The sequence below is a fragment of the Eublepharis macularius genome, chromosome 2 (assembly GCF_028583425.1).
Source record: "Eublepharis macularius isolate TG4126 chromosome 2, MPM_Emac_v1.0, whole genome shotgun sequence".
In the NCBI taxonomy this organism is placed as follows: Eukaryota; Metazoa; Chordata; class Lepidosauria; order Squamata; family Eublepharidae; genus Eublepharis; species Eublepharis macularius.
In genome coordinates, this window is record NC_072791.1 from 10,327,539 (window position 1) to 10,347,083 (window position 19,545).

General features: G+C 42.9%; 1 protein-coding gene and 1 non-coding gene across 2 annotated transcripts; one reads left to right on the top strand and one right to left on the bottom strand.

Moving 5' to 3' along the window:
• Positions 1-302: 302 nt before the first annotated feature.
• Positions 303-375, bottom strand: TRNAK-CUU (transfer RNA lysine (anticodon CUU)). Its single transcript has one exon. It is a non-coding gene; the product is annotated as a tRNA-Lys (tRNA).
• Positions 376-540: 165 nt separating this feature from the next.
• Positions 541-12,644, top strand: PSMA3 (proteasome 20S subunit alpha 3). The gene is made up of 11 exons (XM_054972980.1): positions 541-712; positions 3,719-3,801; positions 5,692-5,815; positions 6,102-6,203; positions 6,335-6,408; positions 8,293-8,365; positions 9,527-9,592; positions 10,605-10,651; positions 11,448-11,515; positions 12,074-12,138; positions 12,471-12,644. Exons 1-11 carry the CDS (start codon positions 692-694, stop codon positions 12,513-12,515), a joined length of 768 nt encoding a protein of 255 aa, XP_054828955.1. The 5' UTR covers positions 541-691; the 3' UTR covers positions 12,516-12,644.
• The last annotated feature ends 6,901 nt before the right edge of the window (positions 12,645-19,545 follow it).

The following is a 19,545-nucleotide window of genomic DNA, read 5'->3' on the forward strand; positions in this document are numbered from 1 at the left end:
TTTTCTTAGCATTCTTGGCTTTTCCAGAGAATCTTGTCTTCTCATGATGTAACCAAAGTTAGCTTCTAGGGAGAATTCAGGCTTGAATAGGTGTGCAATTCTAATGAATCTAATTGTGATGTTACCAACATAGAGAATCACCTTTGATGCTTAATGTGAAATTTCAATTAACGTAATTCTGATATTACCAAAACGGGAAACCAATTAGCATAGGGAAATGACAGCCGAATCAGATTATGACAGTAGATTGTTGCCCGTACGGCGGTAGTAGAAAATAGACAAAAAAACACAAAAAAGTTAATCGCCCAACGTGGGGCTCGAACCCACGACCCTGGGATTAAGAGTCCCATGCTCTACCGACTGAGCTAGCCGGGCGCTGGTACAAAATTTTGAGAAGTGCCTTCTTAACAGCTCAATTTACGCATGCGCGTTCCACCCTCAAAACTACGTTCAACCCAAGCGGCAGTGACTCGACGATCCTCCCGTTAGGTGCGCGCGCACATCCCAGCAACCCTGTTTCGATTGGCCGGGCGGTCCTCGGGGCTGTCCAATGGGCGCGCGCGTTGTTAGCCGAGGCCGGAGGCGCGCGAGTGGGTGAGAGTCTGAGGGGGGGAAAGAAAAAAGACGGCAGGCCGGTGAGGGGCGAGCGCGGTTGGTTCGGCTCGGTTCGGCTTTTGGGCTCTTCTCCGCCATGAGTTCCATCGGCACCGGGGTGAGTACGGGGGCGGGAGAGAAGGAAGGGCCGCCGGTCGGTAGAATTGTGGCTGAAGGGAAAGAGGGGGCTTCTTCTCGCCTCCCCCTACTTTGGCTACATACGGGTATTTGGAGAGGAGGGGGGTTTGCTGGGGGACCTCCTGACGTCACCCGCACGCGCTTGCGGAGGGAGATCCGGTTGGGTGCTGAGTCACCCTGGAAACCGAAAGCGGAAGTAGCGGAGCCGGGGGCGGGGTGCAGGAGAATCCTGCTGCCAGGAGGCAACATCAGGGGAAGGCCTCGGCCTCTGTGCCTGTGGTTGGCCTTCTATAGCAGCTGGTTGTGCACATTGATCCCGCAGGGCCCTCCTTAATGTTCTCCTGTGTTCTTTTTGTCAAGCCGCCTCATAGCTTCTCAAACAGAGGACCTCCCAAGGAAAATTACAACGCGAGACTGCTGAAATTGAGTTTATTCGCAGATTTGAAACAATGGATCCCCTGTGCTTGAATTAGGACATCACATTTTTCTTGCATTACAGATGCTGCTTTTCTCCACTGAACCCCCATGCTGTATCAAGTCAATTATAACACATATTATAGCAAGGTTCAGGGCCAGTAGCACCTTAGAGGCTGACTAGATTTCTAGAGTATGAACTTTCAAATGTCAGGGTTCTCTTTGTCAGAAAAAGGAAGGAGTCCTTATAATCCAGGCGAAGGGTAGGAGGAGTATTGTAAATTAGAGAGGTAGGAAGTTAGCAGTGAGCAGAGAAATGACAAAGGAAATAGACCTCCAATGTTCTCGTTGCTAACAAAATACTTTATTGTTTTGGTGGCAAGTACTGTTAAGAATTGTGTTGAACTACAAAACTTCTATCAGATGTGTCTCCACAAGTAAACCACAAGTAAACGGTTTGTAACAGAGAAAAGACCTTGTGGAGAGGCCGATTCCAGCTTCCAGCAACTTTCTGACATGCTTGTGCTTTAAGTTCTTGGTCAGATGCTGGCAAGCCAAGTTAGGAAAACATAGGCCTAATATTCATTATAATATGAACATTTGATAAAAGGTTATGAATTCATTCACCACGTGGTAGAAAACCTCAGTTTTTGATCATCTTTAAATGATCTTAAAACAGAGAGAGAGCTTTGAAAAATTAAGAACAGAGGCCATTTTCTGTCATTCTTGATTGGCCAGCAGAGGCTGCTGTTGGCCAGTGTAACTGAAACATCCCCAGGGACGTTCTTGAACGAAGAACAGGAGAGAGAAGAACGGACTTGCAGAGATAGTGGCACTACATGGCCTCAATATAAGCATAATTAGTGATGGTGGTAAATGCTGTCAAGCCTTAGCTGACCTATGGCAACCCCTGCTGGGATTTTCAAGGCAAGAGACTAACAGGTGGTTTGCTGCCTGCTTCTGCTTAGCAGCCCTGGTCTCCTTTGGAGGTATCCCATCCAACTACTAACCAAGGTTGGCCCTGCTTAGCTTCTGAGACTGGAAGAGAACAGGCTTGCCTGGGCTATCTAGATCAGGGCATAAGCATAAGCCCAAGATTGCAGCCTTGGTTGTCTGAAAGAGACTTTGTGCATCTGATGGTTTGGTAGTTTAAAATTTGTTTTCATGCACCCTGAAGAAATATAGAATGCTGTGCTTAATTGTTGTCGATTGCCAATCATGGATATAACTCCATAAACACAGTATTGAAATCTGTACAAGGCCATCAAGCAGTGATGCTTTGAAGTGTCTAAGATAACTGCCTGTGTCGCTGGTTCAAAAGCATAAATTGTAACTAAACGGTATAATGTGTGATGCTGCCACTGAGAAACCTGTCCTGTGTCTCCTGTCGCTATGACTTCTAGTGACATAAAACATGTGATACCCATGCTGCACTTCAGTTGGCTGCCATGGAAGACTTGTAGTACAGAGTTGCATCCTGTGGTTATTTTTGCTAAATGTTTCCATGGGGAGAATGAGTTGTGAGCTGCAGTTATTCACAGTCGCTGTAAAGGTCTGAGATGCACCTCTAACAGGACAGTCCTGTGTGGAGTTGCTCCAGTCTAAGGCTATTGAAATCAGCAGGCTTAGCCTGAAGTACCTCTTCATAGAACTGCCTCGTAAGGTGCGCAGATTGCTTCCTTACATTTGTATTAAAGCAAGTTAAAATCACTAAGGCCAGTCATTGATTTAAATCTTAACTTCCTTTGTGTACTTGGGATATCCTGAAAGCAAAAGTATATACTAACTGCTAGAGATATAAAATTTTCAGTAACTAAGCTGTGGTAACTATGTATTTAAATGGGGTGGGGAATGTAATATACGCAATATTTCCTATCAAACCAAAGCCTTTTTTGTGGTTTTAATAACATACAACACATCATTTATAATTTAGCATATAAAATTGTATTAAGTGGCATATTTACGGAAACTATTAATACCTTTAGTTTTCTACAAACAAAATAGCAAATATACTAAAGTAAGACAGAGCCGCAGATTGTTGTACTTGATGCATCTTAGTATGTTTCACTCATTCAAAAAGAGAAAAATATTTCATACAAGTATTTTTTCAGTAGTTTCCCAAATTAAATGCCATACATCTTGATTAAAACCTTCACTCCTTCTAAAGGGGGAAAAGTTTCATAGGAGTTTTTCTAGTTCTGTGCCCCATCCCCACCGCCAAAAGTTCTAAGGGGGAAAAAAATCTTTAAAATATTTTTCTTAGGCCTTCAGATCTCTATTCCTGCTCAATACAATCACTAAAGTATGTTGATTTACATCTTATTCTGTGTAGGAGGGTGCATGTAACTCTGTTTTTATTGCTGTAGAAAGTGATGTGTTTAATAGTTAATTTACTCTTTGCTCATAAGGTAATATAAGTTTACAGAAAACACACTGTGCTGCAAAAGATCTATGAATAATCTTTATTCAGACACTGAGACATGTAGTAGAGTGAGCGAATGAGTCCAAGTCTGCTATCTCTGGCTCCAGTTGTTTCTTTTACATTATTCAAATACATGCTCCTCTTTTCCAGTATGACCTGTCGGCCTCCACGTTTTCTCCAGACGGCAGAGTGTTTCAAGTGGAGTATGCAATGAAAGCTGTGGAGAACAGTAGGTAAGAGTCATCAGTATTTTTGTTCTCCTCCTACCACTTTAAAAGAATGAGAAGAGCAAGTTGTGGGATAAACAGCACGTGAAGCTGCCTTATACTGTGAGACCTTTGGTCCATCTCACCCAGAGCCATGTGTTCTGACCAGCAGCGCTTTTTCTGGGCCTCAGGCTGGGTATTGAATCTTTTTCAGTATATAAATTACATACTTCACTGATCACCTGTGGCTCTTTCTCACTTGCATCTGTGTTTAGAACCTATAAATGCTGTGGGATTAAATACAGGGAGTGCAGTCCCTCTTGTAGCATTTTAGCTTGGAAGAGAGTCCAAGCAATTTCACGTAAGCAGGTGTGCACCTTTAGGTGGTCAGTCATGATGCAGTTGGAGAAAGCAGACAAAATACTCAACTTCCAGTGGTATCTACTTCCAAGTAAGACATAGTGCAATACTAGGCAGTGCTATGCCCTTTTAAATCAATTGACATCTGTGGGCTTAGAAGGGCATAACTCTTGTACTGTTAAAATACAACCATGAAACCCAGTACCATGCATGATTACTTAGACACCAGCCTCACTGATTCCAGTGGGTATTACTCCCCAGGTAAGGGTGGATATGATAGATGGCTATAAAATGTCTTATACATTCCAGATTCCATAAAGCTGCATGTAAATGTAGAAGTGGATGTTTGGAGCTGCCCTAGTCTTTGGGAGGTACGAGGGCTTCGTGGTGAAGCGCATACCTTGCATCCGAAAGGCTCCAGGTTCCGTTCCTGGTTCTCTGATTCGCAATTCCCTCTGCCTGAGACTGCGGAGAGCTGCTTCTGGTCAGAGCAGATAAATAAATATTGAGCTAGTCTGACTGGTGGTCTGACGGGGTATAAGACAATTGCATTTGATAGCTTGTGAATGGAGGCAGAGGGATTTGAATATCTCATAGATTATTAGGCAGTTAAGTAAAGGCGCCATTTTAAGGAATGTGTTGTTATTGACATGATGATATCTTTAACTTTGTAATCTGCTTTGAGGGTGAATAAACTTTGAAAGTGAGGAGATGAGGTGTTTTTTAAAACTTTCTTCCAAGGCTGCAGAACTGACTTCAGTAAAGCTATATATTCACGTGGCAATTCAACGAAGCTGCGTATATTGTTAGCAAACATAGACCTCTACATGAACTGCAGTTCAGAATATCAGTAAGTAGGCCAAGTGGGAAGATATATCGCAACTTTTGTGTATGTGGCGTCCCTTGATTTATTTGATCTTTTTTTGATCTATTAAAAAATTCAATTTTAAATCCACCATTGAAGTTATGCGCGAGCTTGCACTTTGGTAACTTGACTGCAGGGTGTCTTCTGGCCCTTCTTCCGGTATCCAGAGGGGTTGTCCTTTCTGTGGTGGGAGTTGAGTCTCCAACTGAATCGATGGCCTAGCCAGAGGAATCTGGGAACAAGTGACATGTGGATGGGAGGCCGTGGTGCCGGTGGTATTCCTCAGAGCAAACACCAACACCATGAGGCTTCCAGCTTCGAGGCCACAGGGTGCAACTGTGATCTCGCTTGTTCAGAAAATTATTTTTCAGTGGGCTTATTTTTTTCCTGCAAGCTTTTTCAGGATTACTTTGTAATACCACTTTGTGTTAAAGGGTCTTAATGTCCCACTTGTGCATTCTCCCCCTGCCCCTCCAGACTGTTTATGACTGTTCTGCTGTTTTTCTGGGTTAGTCTTGTTACTGATAGAGACTTGGTATAAAAACAGGCTTCTTCATTATTAACTTTAATAGCTTTCCTTTAGCATTTAAATTTTCTTTTGTATGCTTCCTTGAACATCTTCAGATTAGACAGGTGACTGAAATGTGCTATAAATACTATGAACTGACTGGTGCCATGGGGCTTCTTTTCAGTACAGCCATCGGGATAAGGTGTAAGGATGGCGTCGTCTTTGGAGTAGAAAAATTAGTGCTGTCTAAGCTGTACGAAGAAGGCTCCAATAAGCGCCTCTTCAATGTCGATCGGCATGTTGGAATGGTGAGTTGGTGCTTGTTAGGAACACGTGGCCAGACTTGTATGTTGGATCTCCCATTGTTTAAACAACCTGGTGGATAATGCAGCTTTGTAAGTTTCAGCTTGTAACTAGGAAGAGCTTGAGGCCTCAGCTTGTGGGGGTGGAAATGCTAGTTTTTCCAGTTCTGGAAACACGTGCTTAGTAATCACATGCCTGATGTGAAGGATAACACTAGAATGAAGCTTGGAAATATTGGCATGTTCTGTTTCTTGTTTTGGCTCTTCTTGGAGACAATGCTCTTTATTTCAGGCAGTAGCAGGACTCCTGGCTGATGCTCGATCGCTGGCTGATATAGCGAGGGAAGAAGCTTCGAACTTCAGATCCAACTATGGTTATAATATTCCGCTAAAAGTATGTTTCTGCCATTGTTAATCGCTTCCCTCTTACCTGCACACACTGCTCCTGTTTAAATTAAGAATTGATTACCTTTTACTTTCAGTGCTCTAAAAGCTTTTCCATTTTTTCTCTCCACTCCACTGTAGCATCTTGCAGACAGAGTGGCTATGTATGTACATGCCTACACACTATATAGTGCTGTCAGACCGTTTGGCTGCAGGTACGAGCTTTTACTTCTTCTGTTGTTCTTCATAACGCACCTTTTGCCAGCTAGGATTCAAGCAGGGTAATAACCTTAAAAAAAATAAACCAAATGTCTATCAAACTCAAAAGCTTTTATTTATCGCCACTTATTTAACTCTTTCTCCACTTCATTGTGGACTTGAAATGGACTTACAATATTACCTTCTACATAAAGCCACAACAGAAAACCAAAAATATTTAAACACAAATGAATAACAAATCTACCATTGACAGGAAAGGGAAGGGGCAGAGCAGGTGGTAGCAGGTCTGCCCTTGATGGCAACAGTCTCCCCTCCCCCCCACCCCTCATTGGCAGATAGGCAGGCACTCAGTAAACGTACAGCAAAAACATGACACACCTTGGAGATCTTACTACCGGTACTGTGCTTGAGTTCTTGGAAACTTTGAGGGGGTGGAATTCTACAGCTGAGAAACATTCTGATGCCTCTGATTTCTTTTAGAGATGATAAAAGAAGCATGAAAAATGGCCTTAAAAGCACCAGAGAGGGGAAAAGAAACACACCTCCAGTGGGTGCAGAAATGTGCTGCCCTGACGTGTTTCAACAGTGCCTTTCCCACGGGCAGTAGCGAAAGACACTTTCTGTGACGTGTAGTGCCCTGCAGAATGACGCTGTAACACATCGGAAGCATTCAGTCTAGAGCTGTTAGGGTTGAGGAATTTTTTTTCCTGAAATTCACTTTTTAATAGCCATTGATTACTCTTAGTTTCTTTTTCTATTTTAAGAGCAAGATTTCTCTTCGAAGAGAAATCCAAGGCGCCCTTTTGTGACTTCAGCCCTTGCGGTTGTTTTATGTTATACACCCCAGGGTGGTGCTCTAGCAGGAAGATATGAAGGCCTGGGAAGACGTTTCCTGCCTCTGGGCATCTAGAGAGTGAAATTCTGAAATTCTGCAGAGCCTCCCATCCTGCCCCTCTTTTCTTCAAATTTCTCTCTCCAAAATTAATAGAGGGAAAGGGTGGTTGGATTTCCAAGAGAAACTAGGTAAAGAGGAATTAAGAGAATTTCTCTTAACAACCCTGTTTCAGTCCAAATTCTGTTTGGCAGAATTACTAACTACTAAGTATGTGTTCTTAGTTCAGTATCAAGAAGAGTAACAGTTGGGCTTCTCTGGCCTCAGTGTGCACCTCTCTTTAGATGACTCAGTCGTCTGAATGAGTTTTGAAACCTCTCTGTATGCTAAGGTTATCTTTCATATCTTGTTGTCCAAGCTGTTTTCTTTCTGACCTGGAAAAACAAAAAACCTTTGGCTTTTGATCTGCTCTGAAATACTGAATCTGCTAAAAGCATTATTTAATACTAAAACCAAGGATCTTGGGAATCTAAGCGACATCCATTGGCTGGCGCTCCTGTTTCCCCTGATTATATATGGAGGAGCGGCAGAATTCCCCTCACGGTTCTGGAGGATAAGGCAGACGGGCGGACTTAGGAAGCAGTTAAATGCATCCTGTGGGAGAACGGTGGCTGCAGTGACCCTGCCTTGATCAGTTTTTACTTTTGCACATACGACTAATTAATCATGGTTTACAGCGATAGTTTTCAGTACAACAAATGCAAATGATGTGGGACGTCTTGCACTATAGGCTAAATTTTTCCATGGGTGGTTGTGTGTGTGTGTGTGTGAATCAGTTTTTGCAGAGTCCTTTGCTTTGCCCATCATGCTGTTCCCCGGTGTCCTGCCCCATTTCAGGGAACTCAGTGGGCTACTTGTAGAGGGTGGGAAACTTGTCTTCTGCTGGCCAAAGGCACTCCTGCCAGCAGAACCGAATGCCTGGATTCAGCCCTCTCAGTGGATTGTGCTGTAGTTCTTCCGTGGCTAGCAAGATCTCTTTTCTCTGCAGCTTCATGTTGGGTTCTTTTGACAAGGATGACGGCGCACAGCTCTACATGATTGACCCGTCAGGAGTTTCATACGTGAGTGTTTTTTTATTTTAAACCATCTGCTGTCTTTACCTACTGATCTTAGAACGTTTTTCCTTACGTAGGAGCTAACAAAACAGTAGTCACCCACTCTTGCTTCCAGCTCACTGAAAATATTTTGTGCTGGCACACAGAATGCTCATTTGAATAGATAGAGGGGACAAGATGTGTAAGAGACTTATGTGTTCCCCTTCTCCTGGGGGCTTCTGCACCATTCCTTCTACTACCAAATATAGGTGGCTGCTTATGTGTTGGACAGGATCCAGAAATAACATGGTCCCTGTTCGCAGAACTTAGACTCTCTACATTGAATAGAAAAGGACAGAACGCCATTGGTTGGTAAGCGAGGGGTGGAGCTGGGGAGCAGCACTTAGGATGAACCATGTGCAAGGCTTGAATGGAATACTTCAGGAAAAACCTTGCAAAATAAATCCCTTCAAATCGTTGGGAGACATCCCATAAGAAGTATGGGATGCATTTTGGGGCTAGTAGACAGGCTCTGAGGAAGTCAGGCCCAATGCCCTTTTAAGTTTGGATTAACGTGAAGGATAGTATTGGGTTTCTAAGGGGGAAACAATATGTGCAAACAAGCAAGTTTAATGAACACAAAACTCCAAGAAAGATGGCATATCCTTAAGCGCCGATTTAACTGCTCAGCACCCAGGTGCACATTAACCTCGTGTGTACAGGCTTGGAGGAGTGGTTGCTCGGCAGCTGCCCTTTGCTGGACCCATTTCCTCCTCCTCTGCAGTTTGAAAATGGTCATGCCAACCCACCCTCAACGTGACTCCCACCCCTGCCTTTTAGTTCTGTTTTTAGCTTAACTCAAGCTGCTGTGAACCCACTGGAGGCTTTCTGTGGGCTGGACAGAAGCTAGTTCAGAAGCTCTTCTAGGTAACCAATATTATGAGGTATCCATAGGAAGCCAAGGCGAAAGCCAGCCATTGAGCCTGCAGGAGAGAACACACCTACTCCTTCTGGGTTTGGTCCTGGCCAGACATACTGAGTTGTTTAAGGCTTCGCTGCCGCAGTGCTACTTTGCTTTTGGCCTGTGCACATTTGCGTATGATCTTTTGTGATGCTTTCTAAAGTGCTTGCATCTAAACGAAGTGAGTTAACTCTATTTGAGGGTATTGTCTTGTGTTGCCTTTGTAGGGTTACTGGGGATGTGCCATTGGTAAAGCAAGGCAAGCTGCAAAGACAGAGATTGAAAAGCTTCAGGTAGGTCTGGGTTGCCACCAGTTTCTTGCGATCTCACTTCTGAGGAAGTGCAGGTGGGTGCGGCGCATCCATTTCTATTTCTTCCATCTGTAGAGTTCTGCTGAGAAACGAGGCAAGACAGGAAACAGTCACCTCTGGTCTGCAGGGCCCTGAGTCCACACCTGACCCTCTGACCTTAGCAAGAGTCTTGTGGGGATGTCCACATTTATCACCATCTCCCCCTGATTGATTGTAGTAGAATCCACTCCAGTCTTCTGTCGTTTTTGCCGCGTTTCATCTCATGTGTTTGAGCCTAATAGGCTGTAACAGATGGTTCAGCTGTAGATGACGCATGGGTATTCTCCACACACACACACCCCGCCCGATCTCCTTAACTGTGGAATTAGCAGCTGGACAGCTAGTGAAAAAGCGACACAGATTCACAATTAAAGCCCTGTTTGCAAGTCTTCTCGCTGAAATGGCTTTGAAAGGTTTCTTGGGTTCAGATGGAATTAGGCGGTGTTTGTTTTAAGCAGAAGTTGTACAGAGCTCATGCCTATTTTGGCTTCTGTTAAACACTTTATAAATGTCAAGGTGGCTCTCGCAAATCTGTTTGGAGGAGGAGCCTGTGAGGGTCTGGAACACGTCAACAAAATCTGCCTTTCCCACGGAGCCTCTGGGCACAACCCCTCGTCCCCCTCCCCTACTGAAGCAAAGCCTACCTGCATGTAATTGTGTTGGACAGATTTCCATGTCTGTTCTCCCCCCAACCACCCACTTTGTCCCTTTTGACAAGTTTTAGATTATAATCTCCTTGGGGCCAGGAACTGTTATATCTTGCATATTGATCACGCTTTATAAATGATGAATGTTAAGGATTCATATGTGTATCTGTAAGTATTGTGAACAAGATAACTTACTTGCTTCTAGGAGCTTCTCTCCTTTACTAATGCTGCTATAATGTAGGAAAGCGTGTAACTTTCTGTGCGCATCTCCGTATGATCAAATGCTAACGTCGTCAATTTGCCCACAGATGAAAGACATGACCTGCCGTGATGTCGTTAAAGAAGTTGCAAAAATGTAAGTGTATGGGGAGGGAGGGAGGATTTTCCACTCTTCACCCCCCCCCCAGTTGTCTTAGTTGGCTGGCTCTCTCTTAGAAGAAAACCTTTCTGCTCCATCTGGAAAGGTCACATAGACAGACCTTGGCCGGTCAGCCATAATGTTAAACTTCTTTTCCTTCTGGCTGAGTGGGGAAGGAAGAAGCTGCAGAGGTAACAGGTCAGCTGAACCAGACAAGCTTTTTAAATCCAGATTCTACCACTATTGGAGCTGAAACCAGTTCGAAGTAACAGTTCTTACCCTTAGTTTCACATTTCGGGTTTGTGTGGTAAGGCTTGCGCTACTATCAAAACGCAAGTAGTCAGAATATATCAAACAAGCACGTTTCCTGTTTTGAGGATGGATTCAGCTTTGGGTGTTGTTGGAGAGACTTGAATTACGGCCAAGTGGTTGTATGGGACTTTCAAAAAACAAAGCCAGGTATCTAATTCCTTCAAACGTGATAATCTTGGAAAGTACCCTTTTAAACACCAAAACTTGTCTCCCCTGTGAATAATAGAGTTGTTAAATCCTAGTCCTGTGATTTGAGGGATGAAAGCAAATTATGCATTCTCAGATTTAGATTCAATTTTGCAACATGAACTCTAAAGGCTTGTCTAAAATTTCGAAATTTGATGGGCTTTCAGTATGTGTGAAATCTTACTAGTTGGCTTAATCTCTTCTCAGAGCTGAAGGTGAGCAGCTAATCTTATTTTGCTTGTTCGTGAATCTGTGGCTGATGGCTGTTCTGCCCTCTCCTCTTTCCTGTTTCTAGAATTTACATAGTCCACGACGAAGTAAAAGATAAAGCTTTTGAACTTGAACTTAGCTGGGTTGGAGAAAGTACGTATCACTTGCATCTTGTTTGTTCCACCGGCATGTTAAAATAGAAATAACCAGTTCCAAGTGTAGCCATGACTTACCCTTTACATTTGAAGCAAAAGGTGGCTGACATGTGGATTGCTATTTTAAAAATGCCTAAAATCTTCAGGGTGCTACTGTACAAAAACAAGACTCATGTTCAGATGCACAAACCAGCAACTTTGTTGCAAAACGGCGTATCACTGAAATGTTTGTAGTCTATTTATGTACCACCGCCTTTGTTTTCAATCCCTGTCTCAAAATTGAGCCTTCCTGCTGAGAGCACTCCTGACTGTATAAATACCCTTTTCTTGGCCTGTCTTGTGCTGCTGGATCCCCCGGAGTAGGCATTTGGCTGCTGGATGTGTCTTCAGGGATTTTATGATGAATATTTTAATGTTAAACTGTTACTCATCTTTTTTTTTTACTATTATATTAATGTGGAGTGTTGCCTTAAAAGCTATAATAATAATCAAAACTCCGTAAATTCACAGCTATACCAAAAGCTATAATAATAATCAAAACTCCATACATTCACAGTAACAAATGGAAAACATGAAGTTGTCCCAAAAGACATTAAGGAAGAAGCAGAGAAATATGCCAAGGTAGGTACTAAAGTGGCCGCTACTTTGCCTTATGCTGTCTAGACAAGTCCTGAATACATTGCTGGTTTCTGATGGGAGTGGGGGGCATCCTTTTGGTTGGCAAAAGGTGGAGGGGTCCAGGGCAAAATCCAGTGTCGAAATACCAGTTAGACTCCACTGGTGAAGTAACTTTGGGCTGCTTTAGGATTGTGTACCTTTATGAAGTAGGTATAAGTAACCAAACCTGATCTCTGACCATAAACTTTCACCCCACAAATTGTGGAGACTTGGATGGGTGTAACTTCTGGGCAAGTGGAAGGGCCCTGATCTTTTAATTTTTATTTTTTTTACAGGAGTCTCTGAAGGAAGAGGATGAATCAGATGATGAAAACATGTAACACATTGTTACTTTAAGTTACAAATATTTTAATCTTTACTGCAGGCCTGTTTATTAATTGCCATTATGTGTGTGCTGGAAGAATATTTGTGACCAGTTTGCACTAAAATAAATTTTTCCAATTTCTGTTTATCAAAGTGCTTCTTTGATTTTTAAAAGCTAGGTCTTGGCCCAAGGCTTTGGCACGGGCGAGGAGGCCAGAATATATTGGCTGGGATATAATGAGCCACGCAACTAGCTCTGTATGCTTGAATGAATGAATTTATTTGCGGTCAGAGACCATTACACTGGCAATACATCCTTAACAGTCAATAAAATAGTTAAACCCAGCGTAAAAGTGTAAAGGACATAGGAAAATACATTTAGCATTTAAAATCTTATCTTAGAATGTATATAGTTCTCTGGGAACCGCAGTACTTCTAATATTTAAAACATTGACGTTAAAATAAGTTAAAATCGTAAAAAGAGCAGGACAGACTATGTATGGCTATACTTTTTATTACAGGATTTAACCATATAGACACAGAATTTGGCTATTTGCCTGGAGATAGTTGGATTTTCATCAATTAGGAGTTTCTCCGGGCAGGCCGTATTTGCCTCTGCAATTGGTGTGTCTAAGAGTGGGGAAATAAACTTGTCCCTATAGACTTGATGGAAAAGACAGTGAAAGAACATATGAATAAGTGATTCCACTTCACCAATGGCGCAATGGCAGCGTCTGTCCTCGTGTGGGATCTTTTTGTATTTAACTTTGCATCGGGCCAGGGTGAAAGCTCTTCTGTAAGATGGGACTTCCAAATGAGTGAGATATCTGGCCATATCCATAACATATCTAGATTCCCTAGGGGCCATAAAATGAGATTGAGCTAAATCTCGTTGGCGCTCTATGTCTCACCCTTTGTTTAATAATACTTTTTGCCTGGGCACTGCTCTGTATGCTTCTTGGGGACTTTTGAGTTTATACTGTTTAAACAGAAGCCATCTGAATGCTATATGATCATAATTCCCAGTCCTTTTGGTATGATGACCCACAAGTCAAAATTTACTTGCTATTGAGTCCAACTTGAAAGAAACGATGCATTCACAAATCATCATAACTGCTAGGACATGTCCTTCTAAAACCAGAGACACTTTTTTTTTGAACAGCAGACATCCAGTCAAAAACTTTTCAGAGTCCACCTGGGTGATATCTGAAGCTTTTCAGAGCCTCACCATTATTTCTTCCCCGTCCCCGTTCTTCTGAACCCTGGTAATTAAGGAACAGTCAGAAGTAGAACTACAGCACTTTTTGTTAGTCTCGGGAGGCAGCATGGGGTATTATAGACGTCTTCAGGAGGAGGGGGGCATGTATACCTCAATAAACAGTAGTAGTTTGCTCCTAAGGATTGCATATTTCAGTAGGAGAAAATGCTGCCCTTCCAGGATAGTAAATGTGACTGCAGCTGTAAGAAGCTTGTGTAACCTCAGAACATGCCTCTCTCTATGCGTGGCATGATCATCTGTATCAAGCTGAGAAGCTTTATGGGCTTGGCGCGGTGGGGAAAATGTAAGCTGTTTTGGGTCCTCTGTAGAACGAGGGGTATAAATGAAAGTTGCTTGCAGTAGTCGTTGAACCGTTCAAACAGTGGCTTTCAGGGGCTGTTGATTGTCTTGCTTTATTTTTGTCTTGTCCGTTTCATAGGTAGGAAAGTTAGGTATGGATGGGCGGCCCCAGACAACCAGGTTGCAGGAATTGTCCATAGTTAGGTCATTGTGAAATATAAGACGACGTGGCTGTATTTAACTGGATAGCAGTGGAATGGTGGGAGTTGAGTTACCTCCCCTGCAACTGTGTCTGTGACCCAAACAAACAACTTGGTTCTCTCACACACTGACTGGATCTAGACTTGCGTTTTCCACTAACAGAACTCGCTTCAGTCGGCAGAACGTTCTGCCTCCTTCCCTCCTGCTTTAGGGTCCTGCTTCCGTTGATCCTGAAATACTTCTAGGCATTGGGAGAATCCTCAGGAATGACATCAGGGCAAATGGAGGCCTTTTCTGTGTTAGTGGATTTATTATAAGTGGTGGGAGAGAAGAAAATACAATTCAAAAGAAACTAGTCATGTAGTCAACAGTGCTTACTCTTAAAGGCAAAAGCCGCGGTATTTGGCCGCAACCTGATTAGTAACTTTACATTGGAAACCCCCCTGCTGATTACTCTGTGTGGGTGGTCAGGGAGACCCTAGTTCTGTGTCACTGGTGAAGATAAGGTATGGCTGTAACTACACAGAAGCCGTTCCAGGTCACTCAAAACGGTATCTCTGGCTTTTTTCACTCGTAGGGGTTGAGGGGGAAAGAGCTGCTATTAATCAGCAAGAGTTTCATCTTAATTTTAGTTCTTGTAATGGCTGAAGTAGTCCTGCAGCTACACAGGGGCTGTAAATCAGCTTTACTGGTACCTTTTGCCAGAAAAGAGAACCGGAGCTGAATTCAGCATTGAAACCGCTCACCTATTGTGCCGAGAGCACAAGAACCTGTGCCTAACGCCACCCCACAGCGGGAGGGCAACGTGAGAAGGAATAAAACACAGCTTACTGTTGGACCCTTGAAATATTCTCTGAGATAGTAATACAGTAAACGCTAAAATTTGTACGTTTATAGTAGTATACATTCGCTGTTTCTGATCCTTCAAATAAAGTAGGGCATGCCTGAGAGTTGCTGCTCCCTAGAGTCAATACCTACGTCAGACATCCTGAGGAGGTTGTCAAGCCATGAACTTTACAACCTCTCAGGATTCCATGCAGCAAGCTGGAGATGTTACAACTGCTATGGTTGCCAAACACTGTGTTGGCAATGGTATCCATCTGTGGACATGATGAAGCAATGAGTTTTTACTAACAGAAAATGTTTTCCCCCATGTGTCTGCTTTTACCTATTTCATGCATCCAGGAAGATGAAAACAGATGCAATTTTTGTTGGTATCGGGCATGAATATGTGCCCCCCCCCCCATAACATTCTATTACTCCCATCTTCTGCAAGGTTACTGCAGTTGTAGCCAGATGTTTATTCACTGTGGGTTTTATGTTGGTCAAAACTTCCTGTAACAGGAAAGACTTTCATGGGAAGTTTGCAGGTGCCACACATGCTGTGGTTTGACCAACCCATTCTGTTGTTTGTGCTATTACTTCACTCTCTAAGTATGCGATACACTCAAGTTGAACAGAACAGAGCCTTACTACTATACACAGCTATCGAGTCAGCTGTTAAGCTATGGCTGCTAGGATACAATATTTTGACACTGATGCAGCCAGGTCCTCAGAAATGTTACCTTGAGAACAAATGACAGAAAATGAAATGGGGCCACAGATTCACACAATTTGTAAGCCGTCTTGTGTACTGCATCCAGGTTTGGTTTTGCACTGGCACAAGAGAGTAATGAGTAATTGGTTTCAAAGCTGGAGGAGGATGCGTGTGGTAAAACGGGGCAAGCCTTGTACCCCACTTTCAGCAATTATGCTGGGGCAGGTGCCCTAACTAAGATAAAATTATCTGCTCAACTTCAGGGTGGCCTTTCAAAACACAGTTCTAAGCTATTTTATACACTGGAACCAAATCCTAGTTTAGTTTCACATTTACTAGGGAGGGAGGGGCAAAAGTGTTACTAGAGTTTGGGGTCGAGGGAAGGGTTGTAAGAAAAAGGAACAGGTTGTGCTGTCCAGTAGGGGAGCTAGTTGTCTCACAACTTGTGGCACATAATGCCATGCCAGCAAATCCTGCCAATGCAAAAAGCTTTCCTGCATATTGTGTGCAAATTTTATGCTGGGAATATTTCTAAACATTTGACGGGAAACTACTAAAAGGTGTATGAAAGCCCAAATGTATACCTGGAGAAAGGCACAAACCAGACCCACACAGCCTTAATATGCTGTCATACTAGAAGCCTTTATTTCAAGAGGAATGTTAATTGAGAAGGAAAGTCCAATCTTTATAGACAGCATACAATATGTAATTAAAAATAGTTCTGAAATTTGATAAAATGCACAGACTGCCAGCTACTACATAAAGTTAAGAATGCATGAAAACAGTATGCGACAGCTGTCTCATCAGGAAAATAAGCAAATGGATGACAACCCATACAACAGTTCTTACCGCGTGACCTGTCCTTGATTATTTAAGCTCTTTTACACCACATTTCCTAAAGAGTCACTAATGATTATAACACTAGTGTAACCATAACAGAGAGACCCCCCCCAAAAAAACCATATCATCATCAAAAGGCCCTTCTAAACAATTCCACATTGTGCTTGATTCTGAACTCCGATGCCAGGTGAGTTCTGGGTCTCAGCTACACTTCAAGGCCAAGGCATGGCAGTTTTATGTCCCTGAGGGCTTTTATCCAGGGATAAGGGCCGGGACAGAAAGTTGTTGGAAGCAACAGGAGGAGAGAGGCCCAAGAGGTATTTGGAAGGGCCAGGAGGGATGGGGGTGAAGGCTAGGGGTGTGCAATTTGGCTTGGGAATTCCAAATATATACCTGAAAAACAACCATTCAGAATTATTCTGGTAGATTGATACATCTGGCCTACTTGGGCATATTTGGATAAACCAGTATTTACGTTACCCAATGATCTGGATATATTCAGGACTATCCAGGAATCTTGTTTTAAATGTTGCAGCATCTTGTCCCCTCTCACTTTTGGGGGGGGGGGTGTTCACCCCTAACGAGGGTTCTATGAGGTTAGACAGCAAGGAGTCTTCCGTCCCCATGCACCCGTATAACACTTCTAATATTTACAAAACAAAACCGGATCATTAAATTTGCGATTTAGAAACATTACAAAAAAGTGCTGCAATGATGTCAATTTCACTGATACAGGGGGTACCCCAACCCCTACAATCACAGAGCATTCTTTTCCCCCTGTAAGATGCTACTGTGGTGAACAGGAATGTTCTGGGCCTGATTTTTGTCAAGCATTATGCCTGCTTGACCAGAATTTGCAAAGCCTCTTGGGAAAGCTATTGGTCTGTGAGACGGCGATTTCATTTTACAGGCCCGCTCACGTGTCGTTGGGAGTTCTCTGTCCCAGGTGCAATGGCTTCCTTGAAATTGCTAAGTCAAGGCATGGAGGTCATCCTGGCCGTGTTATATTCCATCTTGTTAAGGTTAATTTGAGCCAGTTCTTATGGAAAGAAGCGTGTGGATTTGATTCAGCTGCAGAAAATTCACACCCGTGCACCGCCACGTTCTTATTGGTTGATCCCTCTTGTCCTGTTCCTGTGCTTTCGGGAATAAAAGTTTGTTCACAATTAGCTAAGCAATTGCTCTAGGTTTGGCTCTGACATGGCCATGCCTTTTGCCACTACAATCTTGGGACCTGGGGTCTGGATACGGCTCCTTGCTTGTGGCAATTTGGATTCACAGATACAGAGGGAAAACTCCCAGGAACCCCTCAACTGTATACTATATATATCAAAATTTAATTACACTATCATGATCCAAATACAAAGATATACACAATTTCATACAATGTTACAATATTACAAAGACTCATTCCATAAATACAATCACATATTATACATTTCCAAGGTGCTGTAATAGACAGAAGCCAATTCTGTTACACAGTTAAATCCTTTCCTATGCCAATGGCTTGAAAGGAAACAAATCTCTATAGTCAAAAGAGGTGTGAATTCCAAATAGCTGCAGATACAGTTAAATCCTTTCCTATGCCAATGGCTTGAAAGGAAACAAATCTCTATAGTCAAAAGAGGTGTGAATTCCAAATAGCTGCAGATTTCATAGTAGAAAATCTAGATGGCAAATTCCGGAGTACACCATCCGGGTCCCTCCCCGGTTCTCCTGGTAGTTGGCAACGAGCCCGCCAGCTAAAACTGCTCGTTTCTGATTCCCTTCTTCTCAGCCTCCTTTCTGCCATAAAAATGTCACAAATTACCAGCTACACTTAATACAAACATTTAAACAGTACAGTTAACTTCTTTAACTTACATATACATAACTTCCGAAGTCACAGTCTCCAAATTAATGTGCTCACAGCAAGGCTTTCTCCTTCCAATCAGTGATAATACACAGCAGGTGCCTGTCTACAGTTCCGTGCCTCTTTATTCTTTCCTCTTTCCTTTTTCTCGTTCCTCTTAAAGGCACAGTACTCTCTGTCCTCCATACCTCATTGCTGCAGATCCAACACTATTCACAGGAATACTGCAAAGTTAATTTCATTGTTTAATCCATGGGGTACCAGACAATTCATTCTATAGATCCATTGAGTCTCCAATTGCAGTAACTTGTTGTTGTTGCTGTTATTAGATTGCACTACCTCAAGTACTGAATATCTAAGTTCTGTTTCGTTGTCATGACACTGAGTGAAATGATCCACTAATGGGGCTTCTAGGTTTCTTGTACGAATTTTAGAAAGATGTTCCCTTATTCTTACTCTAACTGGTCGTTTCGTACTGCCCACATAAAACAGGGGACATGGACATTGAATAATATATACCACTTGTAACGTAGAACATGTCGAAAAGGACTTGGAATAAAGTGGCCTTCCCGTCCCAGGATGTTTAATCGATGTTAAAGGTATACTTAGGGCACATACATTACAGTGGCCACAAGTATGATGGCCAATTGGCAATAAAGACGGAACGATGTCCTCCCTGAAGTCTGAATGTACCAAAACGTCACGCAAACTGCGAGTTCGTCTGAACCCGACCTTCAAAGGTATGTCACATCCTGGTATATCCTTGATGATATGCCAATGTCTTTTAACAATACTGGCAATATTACCAGCTAAATGGGAAAATTCAAGTCCCCATGTAACACCCCCATCAACATGCCTCTGTATATAATGAGGTCCTAATAAGTCCTGCCGCGGTTTAGCTATTGCCCGCCTCCGGGCACCATCTACCACTTTTCTCGGATATCCCCTCAATTCAAAAGCTCTACTCATGTTAAGTGCCTCCTGTTTGAAATCTGAGACATCGGGAATAAAAGTTTGTTCACAATTAGCTAAGCAATTGCTCTAGGTTTGGCTCTGACA